The sequence below is a fragment of the Phoca vitulina genome, unplaced genomic scaffold (genome assembly GCF_004348235.1).
Source record: "Phoca vitulina isolate PV1807 unplaced genomic scaffold, GSC_HSeal_1.0 scaffold2, whole genome shotgun sequence".
NCBI classification, from domain to species: Eukaryota; Metazoa; Chordata; class Mammalia; order Carnivora; family Phocidae; genus Phoca; species Phoca vitulina.
In genome coordinates this window covers 81,669,050-81,694,777 of record NW_022589705.1, presented here as the reverse complement: position 1 = coordinate 81,694,777, position 25,728 = coordinate 81,669,050, and the positions used below count along the sequence as shown (strand labels likewise).

The window sequence follows — 25,728 nt, the reverse complement described above, 5'->3', positions numbered from 1 at the left end:
ATATATATATATATATATATATATATATATATTTAAGATTTTATTTATTTATTAGAGAGAGAGAGAGGAGAGGGGCAGAGGGAGAGGGAAAGAGAGAATCTGAAGCAGACTCCGCACTGAGCATAGAGCCCAGTGCGAGGCTCAATCTCACAACCGTGAGATCATGACCTGAACAGAAACCAAGAGTCGGAGGCTTAGCTGACCGAGTCACCCAGGCGCCCCACTTCACATATATTAACTTATTTAAGCCTCACAACCCACTGTATGAGATAATTTTTTAGAAATATTTTATTTATTTATTTGACAGAGAGATAGAGTACAGGTAGGCAGAGAGGCAGGCAGAGGCAGAGGGAGAAGCAGGCTCTCCGCCGAGCAGGAAGCCCGATGTGGGGCTCGATCCCAGGACCCTGGGATCATGACCTGAGCCGAAGGCAGACGCTTAACCGACTAAGCCACCCAGGGGCCCCTGTATGAGATAATTTTTATTCCCATTTTATAGATGGAGAAACTGAGGCTCGGTTCACACAACTGGTAAGTGTCAGACCTTGCTAAATGCTGGGGACACAGAGTTAAGTAAGGCCAAGTCCTTACCTTCAACAGCTTGTGGTCTAGGTTAGGAGCTGGTTGTATTTCATTAATATTAACAAATCTTCACAGAGCACAGTGAATCATTCATTACCTCACCAATTCCTGAAAACAGCCCTAGGAAGTATTATTTCCTCCACTTTACAGATGAGGGGATTAGAGAGGGTTCAGAGAGTTTAAATAACATGACCAAGGACACAGCCGTTGGTCTATTCATGCTCCAGAGTCTGGGTCCTGAAACACCACAATCTATCCTAGCATGTAATTCTTCCATTGTCAGAAGGAAAAAGAACCTAGTGATTAAAGGTGTGGGTGGACACAGCAGCCAGGCTGCTGAAGAGACTTCAGCAACCCACTTAACTTCTGTGAGCCTCAGTGTCCTCATTTCCTTTAAAAAAAAAGGGGGGGGGAGTCAATCAAGGTGGAACCTGGAATGGATTTACTGATGGTGAGCTTGAGCCCCGGAAATAAAGACCATGGGGGTAAAAAGACTAAATGGGCCTCGGGGAGTACAAGAGACAGAGATTAGACAGGTGATTCCCTAATGCTCACAAGGAGGTAGCGTCTATGCAGACAGGTAACTCAGTGGGTAAGTAATTTGCTGTCCTTTAGACTTTTGCATTGGCTGGTTTCTCATTCTGGAAACCCTCAACTCCCCCATAGGGAAAACTCTCATCTCCTTCAAGTCTTTGCTAAAATGTCACCACCATTTCAATGAAGCCTAGCCTGCCCATGCTATTTAAAATTGCAACTACCCTCCACTCATCCATTCTAGATCAATTTCTTTCTTCTATGTATCACCTCCTAACTATATGCCATATTATACGAGATCATTTGCTTTTTTAAAAATTAAGTTATTCAGGGCGCCTGGGTGGCTCAGTCGTTAAGCGTCTGCCTTCGGCTCAGGTCATGATCCCAGGGTCCTGGGATCGAGTCCCGCATCGGGCTCCCTGCTTGGCGGGAAGCCTGCTTCTCCCTCTCCCACTCCCCCTGCTTGTGTTCCTGCTCTCGCTCTCTCTCTGTCAAATAAATAAATAAAATCTATAAAAAAAAAAAATTAAAAAAAAAATAAAAATAAAAATTAAGTTATTCATCTGAAACTAATGATGTACTATATGTTGGCTAATTGAATTTAAAAAAATTAAAAAAATTAAAATTATTTACTGTCTCCCCTTACCCACAAGAGAATAGGAGGTTTTGGTCTGGTTTGTTCACTCATGTTCCCTAATTCTCCCAAGGACCATAGTAAGAATTTCTTTCTGCCATGGACTCTATAGCACAGGCCTATCCAAATATTACTGGTTATAGTGAAGGGGTTACATTTAAGTTATTATCACCTCAAGAAAAAGTCACCATGACAATAGTGTGGACAGTTCAGACCACTATCTCCTAATCCCTTAGCTCAGAATTTTCTATGTCTGTCAGAGTTTGCACACCAGTCCCTACATTGCCACCAATAACTGAGATTTCTTTTTTTCAGTTTGGAGCAATTATTGTTATAAGTGATGACTGATAAACTATGCCCAGTCAAGCAAACTTTAAGAAAGAAAGAAAAAGGAAGGAAGGGAGAGAGAGAGAGGAAGGAAGGAAGGAAGGAAGGAAGGAAGGAAGGAAGGGGAGGAAAGAAAGGAGTCAGGGGAGAGAGAAAGGGAGAGAGAGAAAGAAAGGGGAAGGGGACAAAAGTATAGTCTTCCTCCTAGGATTGATGTGAGGATGAAATGAAATAATGCATGTAAAGTTCTCAGTACAAGACGCAGCATCTACACTCAAACAGCACCAGCGAAAAGGGGGGAAATCAATGTTTCTGCGTCCACATAGCCGGCCCAAGCCAGGACTCCAAACAGTGAGTGACGCTGCCCCCCCCCCCCCCCCCGCTGCCCAGCCAGCAACCGGCTGCTCAGGGCCTGCGAGCCAACGGGGCCTCTCTGCCAGTGACGCTGGCCTTCATTCAACCCGTTCCACTTCGTGACCAACGACACGTTCTACCTGCACAGCCGAGTGACCTTGTGTGACGAGCGGGAGGGATACCCGTGCCAGCCAGTAAGCAGGCAGCCCTGGGGTCTCCAGGCAGTCGCGGCAGCCTCCGCCTGGCGCCGCTGGGGGCGGCCACTGGGGACCGCCACTGGGTTGCCAGACGCCTAGCACTGTACCAATGCCACCACCCTGGGGGCGGGACTAAGGAGGGGCCTGGAGGACGGAGGAGTTGGGGATTGGCCTATCTTGTCAGGGGCGGAACCGAGGGTGGGGCTTGTAGAGAAGGGGCCGGTGGATTGACCTAAGGGGCGGGATTTTGGGGAACACACCTAGCTCCCTGGTGTCTCCGGCAAAGGCCTTCCCTGGCTGGAGCTGGGACGGACCTCGCTACCCTTATGCTGTGTCCCCCGCAGACCTGTAGGCAGAAGACGTCCCCTGGGAGATCCCGGCGCAAGAGCTCCTGGAGAGCGGCCTGGGCTGGATGGTGTTTGGGCCCAACCGGATAAGCGGTAACTGGGTCATTTAGGGGCCTCCTTGACTCCTCTTTTTTTTTTTAAAGATTTTATTTATTTATTTGATAGAGAGACACAGCGGGAGAGGGAACACAAGCAGGGCGAGTGGGAGAGGGAGAAGCAGGCTCCCCACGGAGCAGGGAGCCCAATGTGGGGCTCGATCCCAGGACCCCAGGATCATGACCGGAACGGAAGGCAGCCGCTTAACGACTGAGCCACCCAGGCGCCCTCCTTGACTCCTCTCGCAGAGCCTCCCACTGACCTGCTCTGAGATCCCTCCTACCTTCTTGTCCTACACTCTTCCCTCAATCCAGGTCCATATCCTCCCCAAATCTATATCCTCAGCTTCTCCTCTGCTCTGGAGGGGTCCCCTCCCCTCACTGATCCTGTTCTCATTCAACTTCTACTCCTCTCCTCCCATTCCCACCTTTCCTGCCACACCAGTTCACTCTTCTCCTAGTCCGTTTGTCCCTTGTGCCACCCTGCTTTTGTATATTCTCCTTGCCGATCTGGAAGAGTCTCTTCTTTCTCTTCCCTAAGAGTCTTCCAAAGAGCTGACCCCCCGGGGAAAGCCTATCTTAGTAAATCCATTCCAATTAGAGGTAAAAGGGTCATCATCACACCCTTCTGAGGCCCTGCTTCAACAAAGGGTCAGCCCTTTCTCTCATTTCATCTTGATGAAACAATGGGAATCCTGTCAAGCTCAATCTTTCTTTCTATGTGGTTTCTGAGTCCAATGCCTCCAGCAGCCGGTGTTTGGCAGGTTGGTGCACAGGGACTGATTGGTGTGAAATTCTGGTAGGTGTCCCAGGGTCTGGGGGTGCACACTGGGTTCTGGCTGGCGCTGGTCTTGGATCCTGTCTCTGCTCAACTCTGTGTGACTTGGGAGAAGTCAGTTACCCTCTCCAAGTCTCAAGCTTACTTAGCAGTACATGGCAGAGTTGTCATTGTGGGGTTGTTGGTAGTCACAGTTAGAGTTTTACACCTCATCAGAACCTGAGACTATCCAGAAATGACTTAGAGTAGGGGTTAGGGCCAGGCAGGTAATAAGCGAGGGGGGCTGAGTGGGGTCCCCATTGAACTAGAGAGTGCATTTCATCCCTGTACTCCATCTGCCTTCCCCCCAATTTAAGGGAGGGACTGTCAGACCCCAGTTGGGACAGTGGGTCCCAGGAAAGCTTTGTTGAAAGAATGCATGAATGGATTACTAAATAATCCCACAAAGTGGAATATCTAAGCCTAAAAAGTTTCCCAGGCTCCCAAAGCCACTGAATCCTATTTGTAATCATTTCTTTCTTTCCTGCAGGAGCCTGGATGACTATCTTTCTTCTGATAGGCTTGATGCTGGGATAAAATCCTGCCCAGATATTTCTCCCAACTCTAGCCCTTGGCTTCTAGTTTCATTGAGGTAAGGGTGGGGTGGAAGAAGATTTAGGGAGAGAAGTAGTCTGTCCTTTTGTTAGGGAGTGAAGATGGAACCCCTGCGTGTCCCAACTACTATCTGGTAAGAAATGTGGCTGCTGAGCCTCAAACTGTGCTTCCTCATCCCACCATCCCTTCCCATCTCTGGAACTCATCCAAGGGCAGGATTGGGCTGCTCAATGTGGTAGGGGGCTGGGCAAAAAGAATGGCCAATAAACAGCAAGGAATTCTACTTTGACTCTCCTTTTCTGTGTATTCTGACTACAAAGCTTCAGCGCTTTATGAGGAACGGGATATGTATATATGTGAGAAGTCACTTTATTCTCTATAAGTTCTGGTTTCCCTATATGTGAAAGACTTTGACCAGATGATCTCTGCTTCAACACAGGGACTGTATGACTGGTTCTAGGGAAGGTTCCTGGGCATTGGCCAACTGTCTCCTTTCTTCTGCAGAATGGGCAAGAGCTATTCAATTTCAGAATTAGGATTAAATGATTCCATATGTTATTATCCTGCCTATTAATTATTTCTGACCTCATAAGCACTCCCCCCACCTTCCTAGTAGAGGTGGATATAGGGAGCAGTGTTTGTGCTACTATCATTTATCCATTCAAAAATGGGTTGGAATCTACTATGTACCAGTTCCTGTGTTAAGCCCTGGGGATTCAACAGTACATAAGACACAGTCTTTGGACCTTACAGAAAGGACAGTTGAGTGCAAGAAGTAGGTGTATGGACCAGGAAACAGGACAGGCTTTGTAAGCTGGCAGAGGTGGAACTTTCACAAAATCACAAGAAGGCCTCTTTTTGTTAGTTGTTTTGTTTTTGAAGTACTACTTTTGATCGATATCTATGATCATTTTGGAAATTAATTTCTTGGGAAAATATTTTGGTACAAACAACAATAAAAGCTAAATCTAACAGTCCTAACATTTCATTTGCAAGAACTTTTCTTGTCATTTAATGTTTTCATAGCTCCTGAAAAAAATTAAGTCTGATGATCAATACATATTTTTTTATGTACACCAAAGTCACACATTTATTAAATCAGCATGCAAGTATTTACATTTCATTGGGAATTCATATTCACTTTATAGGTCTGGACTAGTTTGTTTATTTATTTATTTATGAGTAGACTATTTAAATAGACCTGTTGGTGAAGGCATTAACCCATGCCCTTATTTAAAATATATCCTGGGGGCACCTGGGTGGCTCAGCCGGTTAAACATCTGCCTTGGTTAAGCATCTGCCTTCGGCTCAGGTCATGATCTCAGGGTCCTGGGATCGGAGCCCTGTGTCAGGCTCCCTGCTCAGTGGGGAGTCTGCTTCTCCCTCTGCCCCTCCCCCACCCCTCGTGCACTCTCCCTCTCTCTCAAATAAATAAAATCTTTAAAAATAAAAAAATTAAATAAAATATACCCTGAAGGATAAAGGCAAAATATTACTGACTACACTATACTAAATATCTCCAAAAGAAAATAGAATGAAACAAAATTAAGTAAACAAGGAAGCTATTGAACTTAAACTATACTTGACCACATGAAAGAAGCCTCTGTGCTGTGTAACAATAGATGCTTATAAAATAAGCCACTAGACAACATGAATGCAGGCAAAAGTGGTAGCTCTAATGATATGATTATAACTAAGATGCAGAGACGCCTGGGTGGCTCAGTCGGTAAAGCGTCTGCCTTCAGCTCAGGTCATGATCCCGGGGTCCTGGGATCGAGTCCCGCATCGGGCTCCCTGCTCAGTGGGAAGCCTGCTTCTCCCTCTGCCTCTGCGTGCTGCTCCCTCTGCTTGTGCTCTTTCTGTCAAATAAATAAAATCTTTTAAAAAAAAAGAACTTATGATGCAGTTAGTTTTCTCATGTTCTTTGATTAAGCTGAGGTGGCACATATCTGGCTTTTTTCAGTCATGTCAGCTGATAGTGTCACTGGCAATTTTTTTTATTTTTTCCATTGACATTAAATTTTCATTAAGTCTTTTTTTTTTTAAGATTTATTTATTTATTTTGGAGAGACAGCATGCGTGCGCAAGCATGGAATGGGGAAAGGGGGAGGGAGAGAGAATCTCAAGCACACTCCCTGCTGAGCTGGGGAGCTCAATTCAGGCCTTGAGCCCACAACCCTGAGATCATGACCTGAGCTGAAATAAGAGCCAGACACTTAAACCACTGAGCCATGCAGGCACCCCTTGCAGCACATCTTTTTTTTTTTTTTAAAGATTTTATTTATTTGACAGAGAGAGACACAGCAAGAGAGGGAACACAAGCAGGGGGAGTGGGAGAGGGAGAGCAGGCTTCCCGCGGAGCAGAGAGCCTGATGCAGGGCTCGATCCCAGAACCCTGGGACCATGACCTGAGCCTAAGGCGGACGCTTAACGATTAAGCCACTCAGGCGCCCCAGGTCTTTTTTTTTTTTTTTAGATTTTTATTTATTTGAGAGAGAGGATGAGATATAGAGAGAGAGCATGAGAGGGCAGAGGGTCAGAGGGAGAAGCAGACTCCCCGCTGAGCAGGGAGCCCCATGCAGGACTCGATCCTGGGACTCCAGGATCATGACCTGAGCCGAAGGCAGTCGCTTAACCAACTGAGCCACCCAGGTGCCCCCCCCCAGGTCTTTTTAAAATAAGAGAGTAACTGAAGATTTAAGACTATCTCTTACTAAAAATTGATTGTGAATATTCTCTGAAATTAACACCAAATCTTGGTTGAAATATTAAGACTCATTCACATTTGGGAAAATTAGTAATATGATAATGGAGTTACTTTTATTTATTTATTTTTTTTTTAAGATTTTTTGTTTATTTTTTAACAGAGAGAGAGACAGCGAGAGAGGGAACACAAGCAGGGAGAATGGGAGAGGGAGAAGCAGGCTTCCCGCCAAGCAGGGAGCCCGATGTGGGACTCGATCCCAGGACCCTGGGATCATGACCTGAGCCGAAGGCAGATGCTTAACGACTGAGCCACCCAGGCGCCCTGGAGTTACTTTTAAAATACAGATATCTGGGGACGCCTAGGTGGTTCAGTCAGTTGGGCGTCTGCCTTCAGCTCAGGTCATGATCCCAGGATCCTGGGATCTAGTCCTGCCTTGCGCCTGCTCAGCAGGGAGCCTGCTTCTCCCTCTGCCCGCTGCTCCCCCTGCTTGTGCGCGCTCACGCACTCTCTCTTTGACAATAAATAAAATAAAATATTAAAAAAATTTTTTTAATTAAAAAAATAAAATACAGATATTTGGGGCACCTGGCTGGCTCAGTGGGACCATGCGGCTCTTAATCAGGTTGTGAGTTCTTGGGTGTAGAGATTACTTAAAAATAAAATCTTAAGGAACCGCCATCTTCCAGTAATTCGCCAAAATGACCAACACAAAAGGAAAGAGGAGAGGTACCCGCTATATGTTCTCTAGACCTTTTAGAAAACATGGAGTTGTTCCTTTGGCCACATACATGCGAATCTATAAGAAAGGTGATATTGTGAACATCAAGGGAATGGGCACTGTTCAAAAAGAAATGCCCCACAAATGTTACCATGGCAAAACTGGAAGAGTCTACAATGTTACTCAGCATGCTGTTGGCATTGTTGTAAACAAACAAGTTAAGGGCAAGATTCTTGCCAAGAGAATTAATGTACGCATTGAGCATATTAAACACTCAAAGAGCCGAGATAGCTTCCTGAAGGGTGTGAAGGAAAAGGATCAGAAAAAGAAGGAAGCCAAAGAGAAAGGTACTTGGGTTCAACTGAAGTGCCAGCCTGCCCCACCCAGAGAAGCACACTTTGTGAGAACTAATGGAAAGGAGCCCGAACTTCTGGAACCCATTCCCTATGAATTTATGGCATGATAAATGTAAAGAAAATAAAAGACCTCAAAACTGTAAAAATAATAATAATAATAAAATCTTTAAAAAAATCCATTGGAGAAAACTGTACAAATGCACTATTTGTCATTTGTAAATTTAAATCTTAGCACTACCACTATGTTTCCAGTCAGGTTTGTCTTCCATTCTTTGCATCAGCTCTTCAAATCCTCCCAGTTCGTCTCAGTCCTCTACATGCCCCTGTTCCCTCCCTCTTCACAGATGTTTTTCACAAAAGAAATAAAAGCAATCAAGTAGATGTTTCCACCACCCATCAGTCTACTTCCTACCCACTAGTCCACAAATCTATTCATTTAGATGCCTATCCTTACCATTTATGTCTTAACAAAAGCATTTGGTCCTAATTTCAGAAGATACCCCCTAAATGCATCTATCACATCATACCCAGATTCATTATCCATTAAACCTATTTTATGCCTCTATATGCTTACCTTAAAATGTTATATGAAGCTGGGGGCGGGGGCGTGGGGCGGAATAGAACTTTGGAGCACATCCCCAGAGTCCTAACGCCAGAGTGAATTTCATCCAGTAATTAAGTCTGGTTCTTCAAAGTTAAGAAATCACACAACTTTTTATGCCTCTCCCTCCCAAGTCAGGTTTCCAGAAGCCTGGAATTTTTCACTATCCTTTGGCTGATGACTTTGTTCCTCCTTTTAACAATTCCCCAGTCTGATTCTTAAGTATATATTAATGCAAATGAACTTAGTTCTTTTCCTGGGGACCGAGGTTCGGTAGGGAGGCAAGATCGATCTGTTACCCTTCAACCTGAGTCCTGGTCACAGTCTGACCACTGACCCTAACCCAGCCCAAGCCCTGACCCCAGTCACAGACAGTCCTAACCCTGACAGGGCAGTGACCCAGGCCACACCCTAACTCGGGACCACAACGTGACCCCCTGCTTCATTTCAGGTGAAAGTACTAATAGGCCGTGGGGAATGGGAGAAGGGTGGGGCAGGTGTGTATGTGGGAGCTCCCGAATGATTTTCCCTGGCCTCCAGCTCCTCGAACCGCCCAAGCCCAGCAAGCCACCCCAGATCCTGGGAATGAGGGCTCCGCCCACAGGCAAGACCTGACTAGGGGCTCAAGAGAAGGCTCTGAGGAGCAGCGGGGTCATGCGCAGAGGGATCCGTCCTCTCCCGGCGCCGAGCGCAGCGTGCGGGGGCGGGACACGGGCACGGCCCGACTCCTGATTGGCCGCAGGCGGGCAGAAAGGGGCGGGGTCGGGGCGGCGCGCGCTCTGAGGCGCGCGGCCTGGCGGGCGTGTAACGGCCGTTAGGCGAGCTGAGGGAGTGAACCGCCGCCCGCGGCTGACGTGGTGGCCGCAGTCGGCGTCCCTGTGTGAGGGATTTCGCTGCCCGCTTTCGGCCCTATGTAAGTCCTCCTCCCCTCGGGAGCCCTTGTCGGGCTAGGAGACTCCGCTTCACCTCGGGGAGCCCCGGAAGAGCCCCAGAGGAGTCCCAGACACTCCTGACCTATCTTCTTCGGGGGCCGCGGGAAGATGAAGCGCATGCGCGGGGCTGTTAAGCCATCCCCTCTGGGTTTCTCACCCGCTGGGCTTCCTAAAATAATGCCCCGCACACGCCCCCCTCGCGACTCGCTCGCCTTCCCGCCCTCTTCGCGTGGCTTTCTCCATCGTTCACTCCACAGCAGTTGCGTTACCTTTGTAAAGGGTAGGCCCTCTGCCAGTCGCCGGGGGAGGGGACGGCGGGAAGCACGTTGCTCGCCTTAGCGGAGCAGACGGTCCCGGGAGAAGAGTAGACGTGAAGCGGGTGACGACTCGGTTAGCACTCCGTGGTGTGGGCTGGAGAAGTACACAGCACTAGGCAGAAGGAGCCGGTGTAGTCCGAGAGGGCAGGGAGCCCTCCCTGAGGAAGGGAAGGTGGGGCTGAGGGTTACGGGATGAATAGAGACTTAGGGTTGGGGGGACAGGCAGCTCTTGTGAAGGCGCTAGGCTGGAGTTTCCCAGCCCGCACGGGATATAGGACAGTGTCAGGAGACATTTTCGGTTGCCACAACTCGGGGATTGCTCCTGGTATCTAGTGGGTAGAAGTCAGGGCTGCTGTGAAACATCCAACTATGTGCAGGACAGCGCCCCCCCCGGCCCCCCCAGCAAAGACTTATCTGACCCAAAACGTCAGGGGCATCCAGATTGTCTAGAGCACCCAGCGAATTTGTTCAATAGAGGGTATTCAGCACTTCATCACGCTAAAACAGGAGGATCAGAATATTTCCACCACATGGCACAGAGCCAGGCGAATAGTAGGCCCTCAGTAAATTTTGGTTGATGAATCGAATACTGTGTGCTAGGTAGGGAGGGGTGATGATACCAGGATGATTAAGATAACCATGCCTCATTACCTGCCCTTAGGCCTTGTAGGTTTTATAGTAGTCTGGTGGTGTTGAATGTCTCAGAACTTTGTAAAGGCAACTTCTTGGCAAGGATTTGGCTTCTCTTTCTTTAGGTCCGGTGTAATGAATGATCAAGGGCATGAAAATAGTGCCGTGGTGTGAGATTCTTAATGTGCTTTTGTCAGCTATGTATCCCTTCAAATCCTCTCGTCTTGATTGGTTCTCAACAGCTGCCAAGTGTGACGTTCCACACTAACATAATTCTTCAAGGGGAGAAGTACTTAAAACAGTCAAAACCTAATTCTTGGGTGGCACCTCGGGAAATAGAGCCTGGGTGGTGACCAAGGGCAACGTGAAGAAATTGTATGAGCTGTCCCTGCTCCTAACTACTTTGGGGCTTGCACCTCTGGCTGTATCTGAAGCAGAAACTCCAACTTATGGTGCCTTCTTAACTTTATTTCTTTTTGTCACACACAGAAAGAATGCTGACTAGACTCTCTATAGCATTAGAGCACAGTCCTGGCTTTGAAGCCTCTTCCTAACTATATGACCTTCACTTCTCTCAACCTTCATCTTTTTTATCCATAAAGTAAGGGTAATAATAGTTACTGCCTCATAGGTTTGATGTGAGCATTAAACATAAGACGTTATACCTATAATAGAGTGTTTAGCACAGTGCTTTGTGGGTAGCAAGTACTCAATACATGTTAAATTTGTTGAATGAATACTTAGGTAGCTTAAAGGGCTTTGAAGATAGAAACCATCAATGTTAAGGGACGCCTAGGTGGCTCAGTCGTTAAACGTCTGCCTTCGGCTCAGATCATGATCCCAGGGTCCTGGGATCGAGCCCCGCATTGGGCTCCCTGCTCAGCGGGAAGCCTGCTTCTCCCTCTCCCTCTGCCTGCTTGTGTTCCCTCTCTCGCTGTGTCTCTCTCTGTCAAATAAATAAATAAAATCTTAAAAAAAAAAAAAAGAAACCATCAATGTTGGGTATTTCTTCTGTCTGCTTCCATTCACTCTTACCTTTCTTGGCTGTATAATTGGTTATTTTTGGTACTTCTTTTATCTCTCACTTTTTTTTTTTTTTTAAGATTTTATTTATTTGTCAGAGAGAGAGAGAGCACAAGCAGGGGGAGCGGCAGGCAGAGGGAGAAGCAGGCTCCCCACCGAGCAGGGAGCCGGACACAGGACTCGATCCCAAGACCCTGGGATCATGACCTGAGCCGAAGGCAGACGCCCAACTGACTGAGCCACCCAGGCGTCCCTTATCTCTCACTTTTATCTCAGGAAATCTTTATGTCCTTCAAATGGTCCTAAAAACTTCCATCAGTAGCTCATCTACTTCTGAACTTAGTAGGAAAAAGTCAAGAATTATCTCTTCCAGGGGCAGGTGGGTGGCTCAGTTGGTTAAATGTCCAACTCTTGGTCTTGGCTCAGGTCTTGATCTCGGGGTTGTGGGTTTGAGCCCTGCGTTGGGCCCCATGCTGGGCTTGGAGCCTACTTAAGAAAAAAAAAAAAAAAAGAACTGTCTCTTCCATACTGTTTTACTCCTTGTGGGAGTTGTTTTTTTTTTTTTATTGAGGTAAAATTCATGTACAATAAAATTCAGTTTTATGTGTGTACAATTCAGTGGTTTTAGTACATTCACAAGGTTGTGCAGCCACCACCACTATATAATCTCAGGAGATTTTAATCACCCTGGAAAGAAACACCATATCCATTAGCAGTCACTCCCCATTCCCCTACCTCCCTCCTCTTAGTCCTTGGCAACTACTAATCTACTGTTTGTATGGATTTGCCAATTCTGGACATTTCATATAAATGAAATTTATCGGTTGATGAACATTTGAGTTTTTTCTACTTTTTGGCTGTTATAAATAATGCTGCTATGAACATTCATGTACAAAATTTTGTGTGAACATGTTTTTATTTCTCTTGAACATATACTTAGGAATGGAATTGCCGAGTTATAGAGTAGTTCTGTTTAACTGGGAGTTCTTTTGTCATCCTATTTTTAACTCCTCTGAATTTGGAAAGGTCTCAGAGTCCAGTGGACCTTTACTACCATTTTGTTATACCTTAAAGAAATGAGTGAAGAAAAGGATTTTGGTATTGACCATTTGATATCACTGCTAGGTAGATACTCTAATCCTTCTGTGTCACCATTAACACACTAAATGATAACAGCCATAAATTGAAGCTTTTACTGAACAATCATCTCTTACCCACTATGTGAAGACCTGGGATTTCAGTGGGTGTTACCATTTCTGTTGTAGATGCAGTGAATCAGCAAGGGTTTGGGTTGTTGTTACTAAGAGAAAACTATAGAGGTCAGTAAAGCACATTAGAGAAATAGTACCCATATAGCCTTTGTTTTCTCACCAAAGTTGAATTTCACGTCTAAGAATTGTGATCTATCAACTGAGTTTGTCCCAAACTCTTTGGAGACTCTTACAAATTCAGTTTCTAAATTCATACTTTATCTTCCAAGGACAACCATATGCCACTTTTTATTGATGTAAACTGCCAAGTAATAATAATAACATAATTAAGCACTTAATATGTGTCAGGCACTGTTATGAGTTAATTCTAAATGAATTAGCATGAATTAGGTCCTGTCTTTATCCTCATTTTTTTAAGATTTTATTTATTCATTTGAGACACAGAGATAGAGAGAAAGCATGAGCAGGGAGAGAGGCAGAGGGAGAGGGAGAAGCAGGCTCCTCGCTGAGCCAGGAGCCCGAATATGGGGCTCGATCCCAGGACCCTGGGATCATGACCTGAGCTGAAGGCAGATGCTTAACCACCTGAGCCACCCAGGCGCCCCATCCTCATTTTTATTTATTTTTATTTTTACTGTTTTAAGTAGGCGCCACACCCAGCATGGAGCCCAACACAGGACTTGAACTCACAGCCCTGAGATCGAGACCTGAGCTGAGATCAAGAGTTGGACATTTAGGGTGGCTCAGTCGTTAAGCTAAGCATATGCCTTCGGCTCAGGTCATGATCCCAGGGTCCTGGGATTGAGCCCCGTGTCGGGCTCCCTGCTCAGTGGGAAGCCGCCTGCTCCCTCTCCCACTCTCCCTGCTTGTGTTCCCTCTCTCGCTGTCTCTCTCTCTCTCTCTCTCTCTCTGTCAAATAAGTAAATAAAAATCAGGCACTCCTATCCTCATTTTCACTTATTTATTTTTTTTAACATTTATTTATTTGAGAGTGGGTGCATGCCCACAAGCAGGGGGAGGGGCATAGGGAAAGAGAGAATCTCAAGCAGACTCCCTGCTGAATGCGCAGCCCGACACGGAGCTCCTGAGACCGTGTGACCTGAGCCGAAACCAAGAGTTGGATGCCCAACTGACTGAACCACCCAAGCGCCCCTGTCCTCATTTTTATTTTTATTTATTTATTTATTTTTAAAGATTTTATTATTTATTTGAGAGAAAGAGAGAGACAAAGATAGCCTGAGCGGGGAGGAGAGGGAGAAGTAGACTCCCCACTGAGCAGGGAGCTGGATGCGGGACTCGATCCCAGGACTCCAGGATCATGACCTGAGCCGAAGCAGACACTTAACCAAATGAGCAACCCAGGCGCCCCCCATCCTCATTTTTATATGAAGGAACTGAGGTACAGAGATATTATGAAATTTGCCCAAGGTTACACAGCTAATTAAGTCAGACTTCAAACCCAAGCTGTCTGATCACAAGCGCATACTCTGAACCACTTCCCTGTACTGACTGCCATGCCTCTCAGGTGCTATGCAAATATAAGATATTATTATTTGCTACTGTTAGTTACAGTTAATTAAGGCTTTTGTTTACACAGATAGTCATCAGACTTTTGCTGACTTCTCACAGCCTACCATTAGAATAAATATAAATGTTCTAAGAAGTAGGGAAACGGGAAGAAAATCTTATGTTCCCAGCTGAGAATTGGGGTTCTGCTTATGACCAAGAATTCTATTTGTGCATCATATAATTAACTTTCATTACTGGAGGAATTGGAGAATTTATGTTAATCATAATTGAAGTTATAATACCTCACTGTTGGTTTGGTTATTTAGTTCTTTCTCTACCCCACTCTCCAATCCTGTTTCCATGGCTAAGAAAATCTATGGTAAAGTTTGTTAATTCAGAGTAATGTTCTCGGACCCCTGGGTGGCTCAGTTGACTATGCGTCTTCCTTCAGCTCAAATCATGATTCCAGGGTCCTGGGATCGAGCCTGGGGTTGTTGGGCTCCCTGCTCGCTGGGAAGCCTGCTTCTGCCTCTCCCTCTGCCCCTCCTCCCTACTCTTTTTTTTTTTTTTAAAGATTTTATTTATTTATTTGACACAGAGAGAGAGATAGCGAGAGCAGGAACACAAGCAGGGGGAGTGGGAGAGGGAGAAGCAGGCTTCCAGCGGAGCAGGGAGCCCGATGCGGGACTCGATCCCAGGACCCTGGGATCATGACCTGAGCCGAAGGCAGCCTCTTAACGACTAAGCCACCCAGGCGCCCCCCCGCCTCCCTACTCTTGCACGCCCATGCTCTCTCCCTCTCACGATCAAATAAATAAATAAAATCTTTAAAAAAATAATAATAATATTTTTAATTTTTGCAACAATTGAGGGGTTCTAGGACATATAGGATCAGTATTGAGTCTCCATTTGGTTCTAGATTTTCTCCTTTACTTTAGGAAGAGAAGTAGGATAGAGTATTGGGTGTTGCTTTGCCTTAAAAAATATCTTTGGGAGGGGCGCCTGGGTGGCTCAGTCAGTTAAGCGTCTGCCTTTGGCTCAGGTCATGATCCCAGGGTCCTGGAATTGAGCCCCACATCAGGCTCCCTGCTTCTCCCTCTTCCTCCACCCCTCCCCCTGCTCATGCTCTCACTCTCTTCTCTCAAATAAATAAATAAAATCTTTTTAAAAATATCTTGAGCAAAACATGTGGAAGATGAATCCTATGTGGTTTTGACAGTTCAGTTGGATCAAGTTACAAGGAATTAAAAGATAGTGGAGAGATCTGACTGGTTATTCCTTCATTCTACAGTTGGCTCAAATAACAGTGTTGATGGCCATGCAGGAGAAATTCCCAAGTGAGAGGATCTCTCATGCCACTTCACCAGGTGAGTAGTCAAAGTTTTCTGACCTTTGCTCTGTTTTTTCATAACAGAAATTTCCTTTAAAGGAAATACTTAGCAAACAAACATTCACTGAAATGCTGGTACTTAAAGAACAAAAATAACATGAGGCTATATTGAATAGAAAAACAGGCCTCTCCAAAAGAACAACTATTTATCTCTGGTCCTCCATGGCTTCCAAGAAGACCACATGATTGATTGGGAGGGGAGGACACATGAAGGAACAGAATGACTTTGGAACATAGTTTCATTTGAAATCAGAAAAACACAGCATAAATTACTGTGTTCTGTGTTGTCTTTGTAGTCCTGTGGGTGGGTCAGTCATCTGCTAGCCCACAAAGATTGGAATTCTTCTTCGATGCCAAGTCTCAGTTATGTTGTCACTGGAGACTCGGGAATTTATCTTTAGAATGGATTGACAAGATTTTGAAAGCTCAGTAGATATACTAAGTGGATATATTAAGTATATATGTTAAACATATATAAATATATATATAAATACATATATTCAATAGATAATTAAGTAGATATGGTATATTTAAATAGAAAGTAGGATAGAAAAATAGCTTTTTGAATCCTGGGGTACTTATGAAGAGAGGGTTACATTTTTTCAACTAAGGATATACTTTATTTAACTTTAAAATACTACAGTGCCTTACAGCAGACATTTATTAGATATTTGTTATATTCTCCTAGGAATGCTGCCTTGCATAGATTAAGCATTTTGAAAAACGTTTGTTGAATCAATTCAAGATTCCTTTAGCAAATATTTATTGAACATCTGCTATATGCCATACACTGTTTTAGGGCTGGATTGTATAATTTCTTATGACAATTATGTTGTAACACACAAATTTGGGGGATGTAGCAATTTCTAACAAAACTCACTGCTTTTCTGGGGCGCCTGGGTGGCTCCGTCAGTTAAGCATCTGTCTTCAGCTCAGGTCATGATCCCAGGGTCCTGGGATCAAGTCCTACATCGGGCTCCCTGCTCAGCGGGAGACCTGCTTCTCCCTCTCCCTCTTCCTGCTGCTCCCCCTGCTTGTGGTCTCTCTCCCTCTGTCAAGTAAATAAATAAAATCTTAAAACAACAAAACAAAAACCTCACTGCTTTTCTGATGGCTTTGTCTTCAGTAGTCTCTCATTCGATTAATAATGGTCTTAATATTTTGGTAAAGATACTGGTGATAGGACTTGTAACACAACACAAAAAAATTTCAGCTTTCAAACTTGAATTTTGAAATAAGCATAAGCCTCTATACCTATACCAAAATACATTTTTTAAATGATCTCTAGGGCGCCTGGGTGGCTCAGTCAGTTAAGTGTCTGCCTTTGGCTCAGGTCGTGATCCTGGAGTCCTGGGATCAAGTACCTCATTGGGCTTCTTGCTCAGCAGGGAGTTTACTTCTCCCTCTACCCCTCCTCTCTGCTTGTGATGTCTCTCTCTCTCTCTCAAATAAATAAATAAAATTTTTTTAAAAAGTGATCTCTACACCCAGTGTGGGACTTGAACTCATGACCCCAAGATCAAGAGTTGGATGCTCTACCGACTTAGCCAGCCAGACACCCCCCAAAATGCACTTTTATTTTAGCAAATATCTCTTCAGAATTGATGTATGGAGTGAGCAGATAGAAAAGTGGTACTGGTAAAGAATGGAAGATTAGTAGTAGTAACAAGAAGAGGCCAGGAAGATGGTAGTAGAGGCCCTCAATCGATTTTCATTATTTCAAAAGGCCTGGAAATTTGTCTACTGACTAGAGAGATAACACCATATAGACTTACCAAGAAGTCACATTTCTTTCTTTCTAGCTAGAATTATATTTAGTACAGATAGTAACACCAGCTAATCTTATGCTAATCAGAAGCTCTGATTCTTGGGTATGTCTTCTGTGAAAGATTATTATAGATTACTGCATGTATATAGATTCTTTCACATCAGGCAGTCCACTGTGACCCCAAGAATAAGTCCTTGGGGAAAGTTAGAGTGCCTTCAGTAGAAAGCAGAGGGTAGCAAAATTAGAAGAAAGTGAGTTAAAAAGATGGGAGAAGCACTAAAATTGGAAGAAGAGAATAAGGTGATTTGTGTTCAAATATCATTTGCTTCCCACTAAATCAAAGAGTCTGTAGAACCTTGTTTTCTGATTTCAACTAAAACTCTGACATTTTAAATGGATAAGTAGCTATCATAACGTTTTTGTCTATTTGTTTACATGGATCATCAGATTCAGTTTAGAAAAATTGTAGTGTTTTTTTTAACAGTAAATACTAGTAAATCAAGTATTTATTAAACACTTGCTACCTACTGGCCCTCAAGTAGCAAGCTAATAACGTTAAATAAATCTCCTCAGTTTTGTTTTGTCTTACCTACTCAGAAATTTTAGTGGTTTCTGTGCATTGCACTCAAAATAGTCTTAAACTCTTCAGATTGACTTTTTTTTTTTTTTTTTTTTTTAAAGATTTTATTTATTTATTTGAGAGAGAGAATGAAAGAGAGAGAGAGCATGAGAGGGGGGAGGGTCAGAGGGAGAAGCAGACTCCCTGCCGAGCAGGGAGCCCGATGCGGGACTCGATCCCGGGACTCCAGGATCATGACCTGAGCCGAAGGCAGTCGCTTAACCAACTGAGCCACCCAGGCGCCCTTCAGATTGACTTTTAAGACTTACCTTGTTCTGGATTCACCCTGTCCACAGGGTACCCCAGTTCAGTCAAGCAGTGGTTTTCTTTCCGTTTCTTTTCTTTTCTTTTCTTTCTTATTTTCTTTCTTTCTTTTATTTGAGAGAGAGCCTGCATGCACATGAGTGGGGGGAAGGGCAGAGGGAGAGAAGCACACTCCTCGCTGAGCACAGAGTCCAATGCAGGGCTCGATCCCAGGACCCCTAGATCATGACTTGACTTGAAGTCAGACGCTTAACTGACTGAGCCGCCTAGGCGCCCCCATGCAGTGGTTTTCAACAAGAGACTGGACTGCCTGTTACCCTAGGGAGCATTTGGAAACATATGGGGTATTTTCATGTTTCACAGGGATGGTGGGATAGGGTTAGGGCTGCTACTGGCATTTAATAGGGACCAGGGATGCTAAACCATCCTGACATGTGTAGACTACACATTGAAGAATTGTCATGCCTTGTATGCCAAAAGCACCTATTGAGAAATCCTGTAAGAGGAAAGAATGTGGATATTATAATCAGAACAACCTGGGTTCAAATCTCAGCTCTATCCTCTGTAAAATAGGGGTGATGATACTATTCAGTAAGTAAGTAGATGAGATCATGTTGGTAAAGTGTTATGGCTTCTAGGTTTCAAAAAATGGTAGCTACTATTGAGTGGTATTGTTTTCTCTCCTAGTATTCCTGCATTCTTGGTAAGTCTTATTTCTGTCTGTGAACATTCTCACCTCTCAAGCTATTTCCATTTAAAATTAACTAACTCAGAGAAGCTGAAATAGGCATAGGAGAGAGAGTGATTCTATTTTTTATAGGTTTAAGTGCTTTATTTAAACAGTCTTAGGGGGTTACATCAACTGGTTCACACTAAAGATGGGAAATGCCACTTGTTTCAGGTTCCAGTGGAATTCAAAAGGGTAGTTCCCTGGGGACTGAATGGCAGACCCCAGTTATATCAGAGGCTTTTCGGAGTCGATTCAGCCGCTGCTCAAGTGTAGCTGACAGTGGGGACACAGCCCTTGGCACATCATGCTCAGACATTGCAGAGGGTAAGTTTGGATTAATGTTTTGATTACTAATATGTGTTGTCATTTTCAGATTGTGTTCCAGGTGTATTGTCATTTCCAGAATATTCATAACTCAGTCCTTTCAGCCAAGGAGTTTGCTTGATTTTTTTTACTCTGTGTTTCTTACATCTGGCCCTTTCCTTTCAGTTTTTACTGTTTGTCCTGTCTTAAATAACTTTTTAATAGGTTTCTTGTCCTCAAATCTTTCCCTCTACTGCCAGGTTAATCTTTCTAAAAGCCTGGTTTCATAGTTTCCCTTTCCTATAAATCCTTGACTGCTTCTGATACTTGGAGGATAAAGTTCAGAGGCCTTAGTTCTGTGATCTGGCTCTATCCCACCCATTCAGACCACCCATTCAGACATTTCTTACTGTTACAAAGTGTGGTGTTTCGCTGTGCAATGAAAAAGCACAGAACTTTTGTTGTTGTTGTTGTTGTTGTTGTTGTTTTGGATATCTGAGCTCTTCTTTAATCTAGGCCCGTTTGTGCTGTTTCCACCTCTCTTGCCCTTCCCAGCTATGCTGATCTTATTTTTCAAAATCTAGTGAAGTGTCTGACAAGACTTTTCCCATCCCTTCTACCCATTACTGATCTCCCTCTCTGCAATCTTTTTTTTTTTTAATTTTAAAAAAATTTTTATTTGTTTATTTGAGAGAGAGAGAGCACGAGAAGGGGTAAGGTCAGTGGGAGCAGACTCCCTGCTGAACAGGGAACCCAATGTGGGATTCGATCCTGGGACTCCGGGATCGTGACCTGAGCTGAAGACAGTTGCTTAACCGACTGAGCCACCTAGGTGCTCTGCAATCTTTTTTTTAAAATAAGATTTCATTTATTAATTTGAGAGGGAGAAGGGGAGAGAGAGAGAGAACAAGAGGAGGGGGAGGGAGAAGCAGACTCCCTTCTGAGCAGGGAGCCTGATGCAGGGCTAGATCCCGGGACCCTGGGATCATGACCTGAGCTGAAGGCAGACGCTCAACCCACTGAGCCACCCAGGCACCCCTCCCTCTCTGCAATCTTGTATCTTTATTGTGTCTGCCATTTTGGGGGCACTTAAATTAAGTAATAACTGCTAGACAGTGCTTTACAAGAGTATTTTCTTTTTTTTTAGATTTTATTTATTTAAGTAATCTCTACACCCAGTGTGGGGTTTGAACTCATGAGCCTGAGATCAAGAGTCCCATGCTCTACTGACTGAGCCAGCCAAGCACCACAAGAGTATTTTAGTTTTTCATTTAGATAGTGATTTCCTAGAGAGCAGAGGACCTGATGATAATAATTAATAACTATTTATTAAATACTTTGTGATGGATACTATGCTAAATTTTTTCTACATTTTTTCATTAACATCTTTAGGAACTCTATGAAATATTATTTCCATTTTACAGCTGAGAAAGCTGAATTTTTTTCTTTTTTTTTTAAGATTTATTTATTTGAGAGAGAGAAAGAGCATGAGTGGGAAGAGGGGCAGAGGGAGAGAATCTTCAAGCAGACTCCCTGCTGAGTGCAGAGCCCTGCAGAGGGCTTGATCCCACAACCCATGAGATCATGACCTGAGCCAAAACCAAGCGTTGGACACTCAACTAACTGAGCCACCCAGGCACCCTGAGAAAGCTGAGTTTCAGAGGGTTAGATGACTTGATTAAAGTCACAAAACTAGTCACTTTAGTACTTTATCAGATGTCACACCCACTAGGATGGCTATAATCAAAAAGATATTAACAAGTGTTGGTGAGAATGTAAAGAAATTGGAGCCTCTATACATTACTGGTGGGAGTGTAAAATGTTGCAGCTGCTTTGGAAAGCAGTTTGGCAGATCTTCAAAACGGTAAACATGGAGTTACCCTATGACTCAACAGTTCTACTCCTACCTATATACTCAAGAGAAATGAAAGCATATGTCCACATGTAAACTTGTTATTCATAGCAGCATTATTCATAGTAGCCAAAAAATGGAAACAACCCAGATGTTTATCAGCTGATGAATGGATGAGTCAAATGTAGTATATCCATATAATAGAATATTGTTCCACAATAAGAAGAAATGAAGTACTAATACATGTTACAAAAATGGTTGAACTTTTAAAACGTTTATGCTAAGTAAAGCCAGACGCAAAAGGCCACATACTGTATGATTCCATTTATATGAAATGTCCAAAATAGGCAAATCTAGAGAAACAAAATAAGTAGTTGTCCAAGGCTAGGGAAGTTAGGGTAAATGGAATGTGACTGCTAAAGGGTAAGAGGTTTCTTTTTGGGCTGGTAAAATATTCTATAATTGATTGTAGTGATGGTTACACAATAGTGAATATACTAAAAACCATTGAATTGTACACTTCAAGTGGGTGAATTGAATATTATGTGAATTATATTTCAGTAAAGCTGTTTTTTTAAGAAAAGGATAGAAATCTTTGAAAGCAGAAATGAAAAAAAAAAAAAAACCCCAAGCAGATATCTACTAGTACTGACTCGTAGACACCTGACATTTAATTTTAATAGTTTGATAGCTGTGTGTATGTGGGCATGGTGCTCATAAATGTTGAGTAGAACTGAATCATAGATTTTGTTGTAGACAGGACTTTGAAAATCATTTAATCCAGTTCCTTTTTGCTGGTGAGTAACAAAAATTCCCTGAGGGGTTAAGTAACTTGCCTAATGTCACATAACTAGTCAGGTTCAGGTCTCCCAGCTGTAGTATTTTTTCTATTACTTGTGTAATCAAGTGTTACTGTCAGTTTAGTTACTTGTTAAGGTTTTGTCTACATGTGCAGTCATGGGACCTTTTTCATTTTGACTAAATAATAGATCTTTTAAAAATCAAACAATGGTCTAGATTTTCCCCCTGTTGAATTGAGTGGCTCTATTTAATTCAGTCACATTGTTACACAGATTGTGTGCTTTTTATTTCTTTGGGGGGGGGGGATATATTTCCTGTGTAGTGCATTCTTTTTAAATTGTAGTAGCCTTGATGTGTAGTGCTTGTTGTTTTGGGTTTGTTTTTTTTTTTAAAGGATCCAAGGTGGGGTGCCTGGGTAGCTCAGTCAGTTAAGAGTCCAACTCTTGATTTCAGCCCAGGTCATGATCTCAGGGTGAGATCATGTGAGATTGTGAGATTGAGCCCTTCACCGGACTCCGCACTCAGCGCACTCTGCTTGAGATTCTCTCCTCCTCTACCCCTCCCCCTGCTTGCACACGTACACACTCTAAATAAATAAGTAAATAAATCTTTTTAAAAATTAAATAAAGGATCCAAGCTGGCTTCTCTGCCATGTTTGTTATGTACAATGGTCTTTAATCCTTGCTCATTTTGTTCATCTAGCTTGGTTTTATTTGGAGCCCAGTTGACAAGAACCCTTACTCCTGGTATAAAATATAGTTCATTTTTGCATCTTTTTTTTCATTGTTGCATCTTTAAAGTGAACAGGCTTGCTTTTGATTCCACCCTTCATTAAAATGTTTTACCTTGACGACTCTCAAGGGATGGGATAGAGGTGGATACTGGAGAGTTCAGAAGGTTTTCAGCTTTTTGCTTAAGACTGCAATAGTTACTGGCTTAGTTCAGACTACCTTACTTTTATAAACCAGTAAGAGATATAGACAGAAATGATCAAGATTTAGCAATAGCTAAATCTACCCCTCACCAAGAAAGTAGAGTTGTTAGAAAGAATTAGGGAGCGGGGCAGAGGGTATGGTTGAGGAGGAGAGATTTAGAAATATGAATATCCTTAAAGTGCCAAAACCCCAATGATTTTGAGAACTGTAGACTTCTCTAAAAATCACATATCCCATACACTAAATTTTGAAAGTCTTTGAAAATTGTAGAAGGTTAGTGGCCCTTTTGAAAATGAGTATTGCTATTTTGCTTCAAAATGTTTCAAAATACAAATCAGACTTAAGGTGTAACTTGACATTTTATAGCAGTTTGTCAGAATTGCCAGTTTCCTTACTATAAATAGATAAACCTAATAGGTAAGTGACATGCTGACAAAGATTTTACTTTATTCTTTTATCGGTGGATGGACCACACTCCTAGAAAATTAGGAAAACCAAATTCTCCTGGGTTATTTGGTACCTTTCCAGGCTTTGGTTTTGGCATTACTACTTTGGTTATGGGCTCAAAACTCAGAATTTGGTGAGTCTTGAGAGTGGGTGGTGCTGTAGGTGGAGAATGGAAGGAGGCGTTACAAAGTTCAGCGTAATAGCAGCCCCTCATATGCCATAACCTCACTGTCTTCTGTGCCATAATTATACTTTGAGAGCAGAGACCCTTGGTAAGAGTGGATATTATGGTGCCATTACAGAGGATTTCAAGTAGGGAGCTTACTATTCTTGGAAGTTTTCATCACCACAGTCTACCTTAGCCTGTTGACTATTCCTATGTATAAGTTATGGGACATCAAAAACTGTGTCCTTCGCCTCTGAAATGTTCTTTCTTGGTCCTTAGAGGCAGACACATTTATCAGAAATTACTGTTGTTTTGTTTTGGTATGGCCTTTTATATATATATCCCCAAGATCATCTAAGTATAGGCAATTAGATACTTTGTCTTATCCTATACATTATAAGGGATAATTTGACGTGTCCATGGTTTTCGGTTTTTTTGGGGGGGGGGCTGTTTCTGGGTTTGTTTTTTGTTGTTGTTGTTTTTAAGATTTTTTTACTTATTAGAGCGTGCATGTGGGCGGGAAAGGGAGAGAGAATCTGAGGTAGACTCTGTGCTGAGCGCAGAGCCTGATGCGGGGCTTGATCCCGTAGCCATGAGATCATGACCTGAGCCGAAACCAAGAGTCAGACACTTAACCGACTATGCCACCCAGGCGCCTCCCTTTTTATTTTGTTTTTAAGATTTTATTTATTCATTTATTTTAGAGACGGTGGGCGGAGAGAGGGACAGAAGGAGAAGGAGAGACTCTCAAGCTGACTCTGCTCTGAGCATGGAGTCCGATGTGGGGCTCAGTCTCACAACCCTGAGATCATGACCTGAGCCAAAATCAAGAGTTGACACTCAACCGACTGAGCCACCCAGGTGCCCTGTGTCCATGTTTTTAAAGAGCTGCTTACAAACCCATATGAGAAGATGGTAGCTGATCTGTGGTAATTCTGGGAAAGGTTATAGTATCTGTCCTCATTAGCTGAGTGTTCTGTGTTGGTTGATGGAAAGAAAAAAGAAATGAATTGAATTGGTAGTCCATTCTTCTCCATGGTAGATGTGCTTAGTTTGGAAAGAGTACTGGACATAGTTGAAAAGGGAAGATATGTATATTCCTTGTCCCGTTACTCAGTTTTCTCTCTGCTGAAGGTAACAGGTATGTTTCCTCACATTCCTGTCTTGTGGTTTGCTTGCAGCCCACTGCCTTGGCACATTAATTCTGTGACCCTATAGTCTTTTTCAGGGCAGCGCTTGAAAGTTGGAAATAATATAGAAATGTGTACCTTCTGTAGCAGGTCTAATCAGAGAGTTGTCTCCCAAAACCAGGCGAGAGCTAAAGGAAGCATAAATCCAGTGTGAACGAAAAGTGAAAAGTCACAGTTGGATATAAACAAGGGGGAAGTGAAAGGCAAAATATAAAATAGAGGATTTCAGTGTGTACCCACTTGAGAGTGCTCACTGTGCTGGAGTGAAACCTGAGAGTTACTAAGAATAACTTCACATATCCAGGCAGTCAGGTCTGGTGTGTGGGAGAGAGAATAGAATCCTGATTCAGATGCTGTACTCCCTGTCCTGGATACAGAACAGCACTATCCACTTTGCCTATTCTTCGTATAGTTTAGATTCACTGCTTACCTCCACTGGGAAGCTTTTGGAGGTCACAGAGGATTCTGGCAGCCCTTGGAAAGGATATTTTTATTGGATTGGATTATAGCTTGAGAGTTGCCCAGCTCCCAGAAGAGTAGGACCTAATCCATTTCCCTTAAGTAAGTGGTTTTTTTTGTTTTGTTTTTTTAAGTTTGTTTTTTCAGCTTTGTTTGTTGACTGGCAAGATTTTTTTCAAATAAAAAGGACAGGGTGTAAGTTAAAAGTAAAGCTAAATGTTGCCTTTTGCTGGTTTACCTTGCGGATGGCATTTGAGATCCTAGAATACATGTAACTTCTCAGTTAGGTTGCCTTTCTGCCTGATACTTGTGATGATAGTGTCTATTCTGCCTGGTCTCAGGACAGGCAGAGAAGATC

The 25,728-nt window shown here is 43.4% G+C and overlaps 2 protein-coding genes across 5 annotated transcripts in view; both read left to right on the top strand.

The window, feature by feature from the left end:
• Positions 1 to 7,803: 7,803 nt before the first annotated feature.
• On the top strand, positions 7,804 to 8,369 carry LOC116640714 (60S ribosomal protein L21-like). Its single transcript, XM_032417898.1, has one exon. The coding sequence runs from the start codon at positions 7,848 to 7,850 to the stop codon at positions 8,328 to 8,330; it is 483 nt and encodes a 160-aa protein (XP_032273789.1). The 5' UTR covers positions 7,804 to 7,847; the 3' UTR covers positions 8,331 to 8,369.
• A 1,253-nt stretch (positions 8,370 to 9,622) lies between these two features.
• The window catches only part of CEP85 (centrosomal protein 85), a 33,576-nt gene continuing 17,470 nt past the window's right edge, over positions 9,623 to 25,728 (top strand). For 3 of the 4 annotated variants that reach the window (XM_032390743.1, XM_032390729.1, XM_032390719.1), the window contains exons 1-3: positions 9,623 to 9,737; positions 15,738 to 15,813; positions 19,389 to 19,541. In XM_032390743.1, coding sequence (XP_032246634.1) covers positions 15,759 to 15,813; positions 19,389 to 19,541 — 208 coding nt within the window. In that variant the 5' untranslated portion in view covers positions 9,623 to 9,737; positions 15,738 to 15,758. The remainder of the gene's footprint in view (positions 9,738 to 15,737; positions 15,814 to 19,388; positions 19,542 to 25,728) is intronic. The other variant, XM_032390736.1, reaches the window with a different exon arrangement.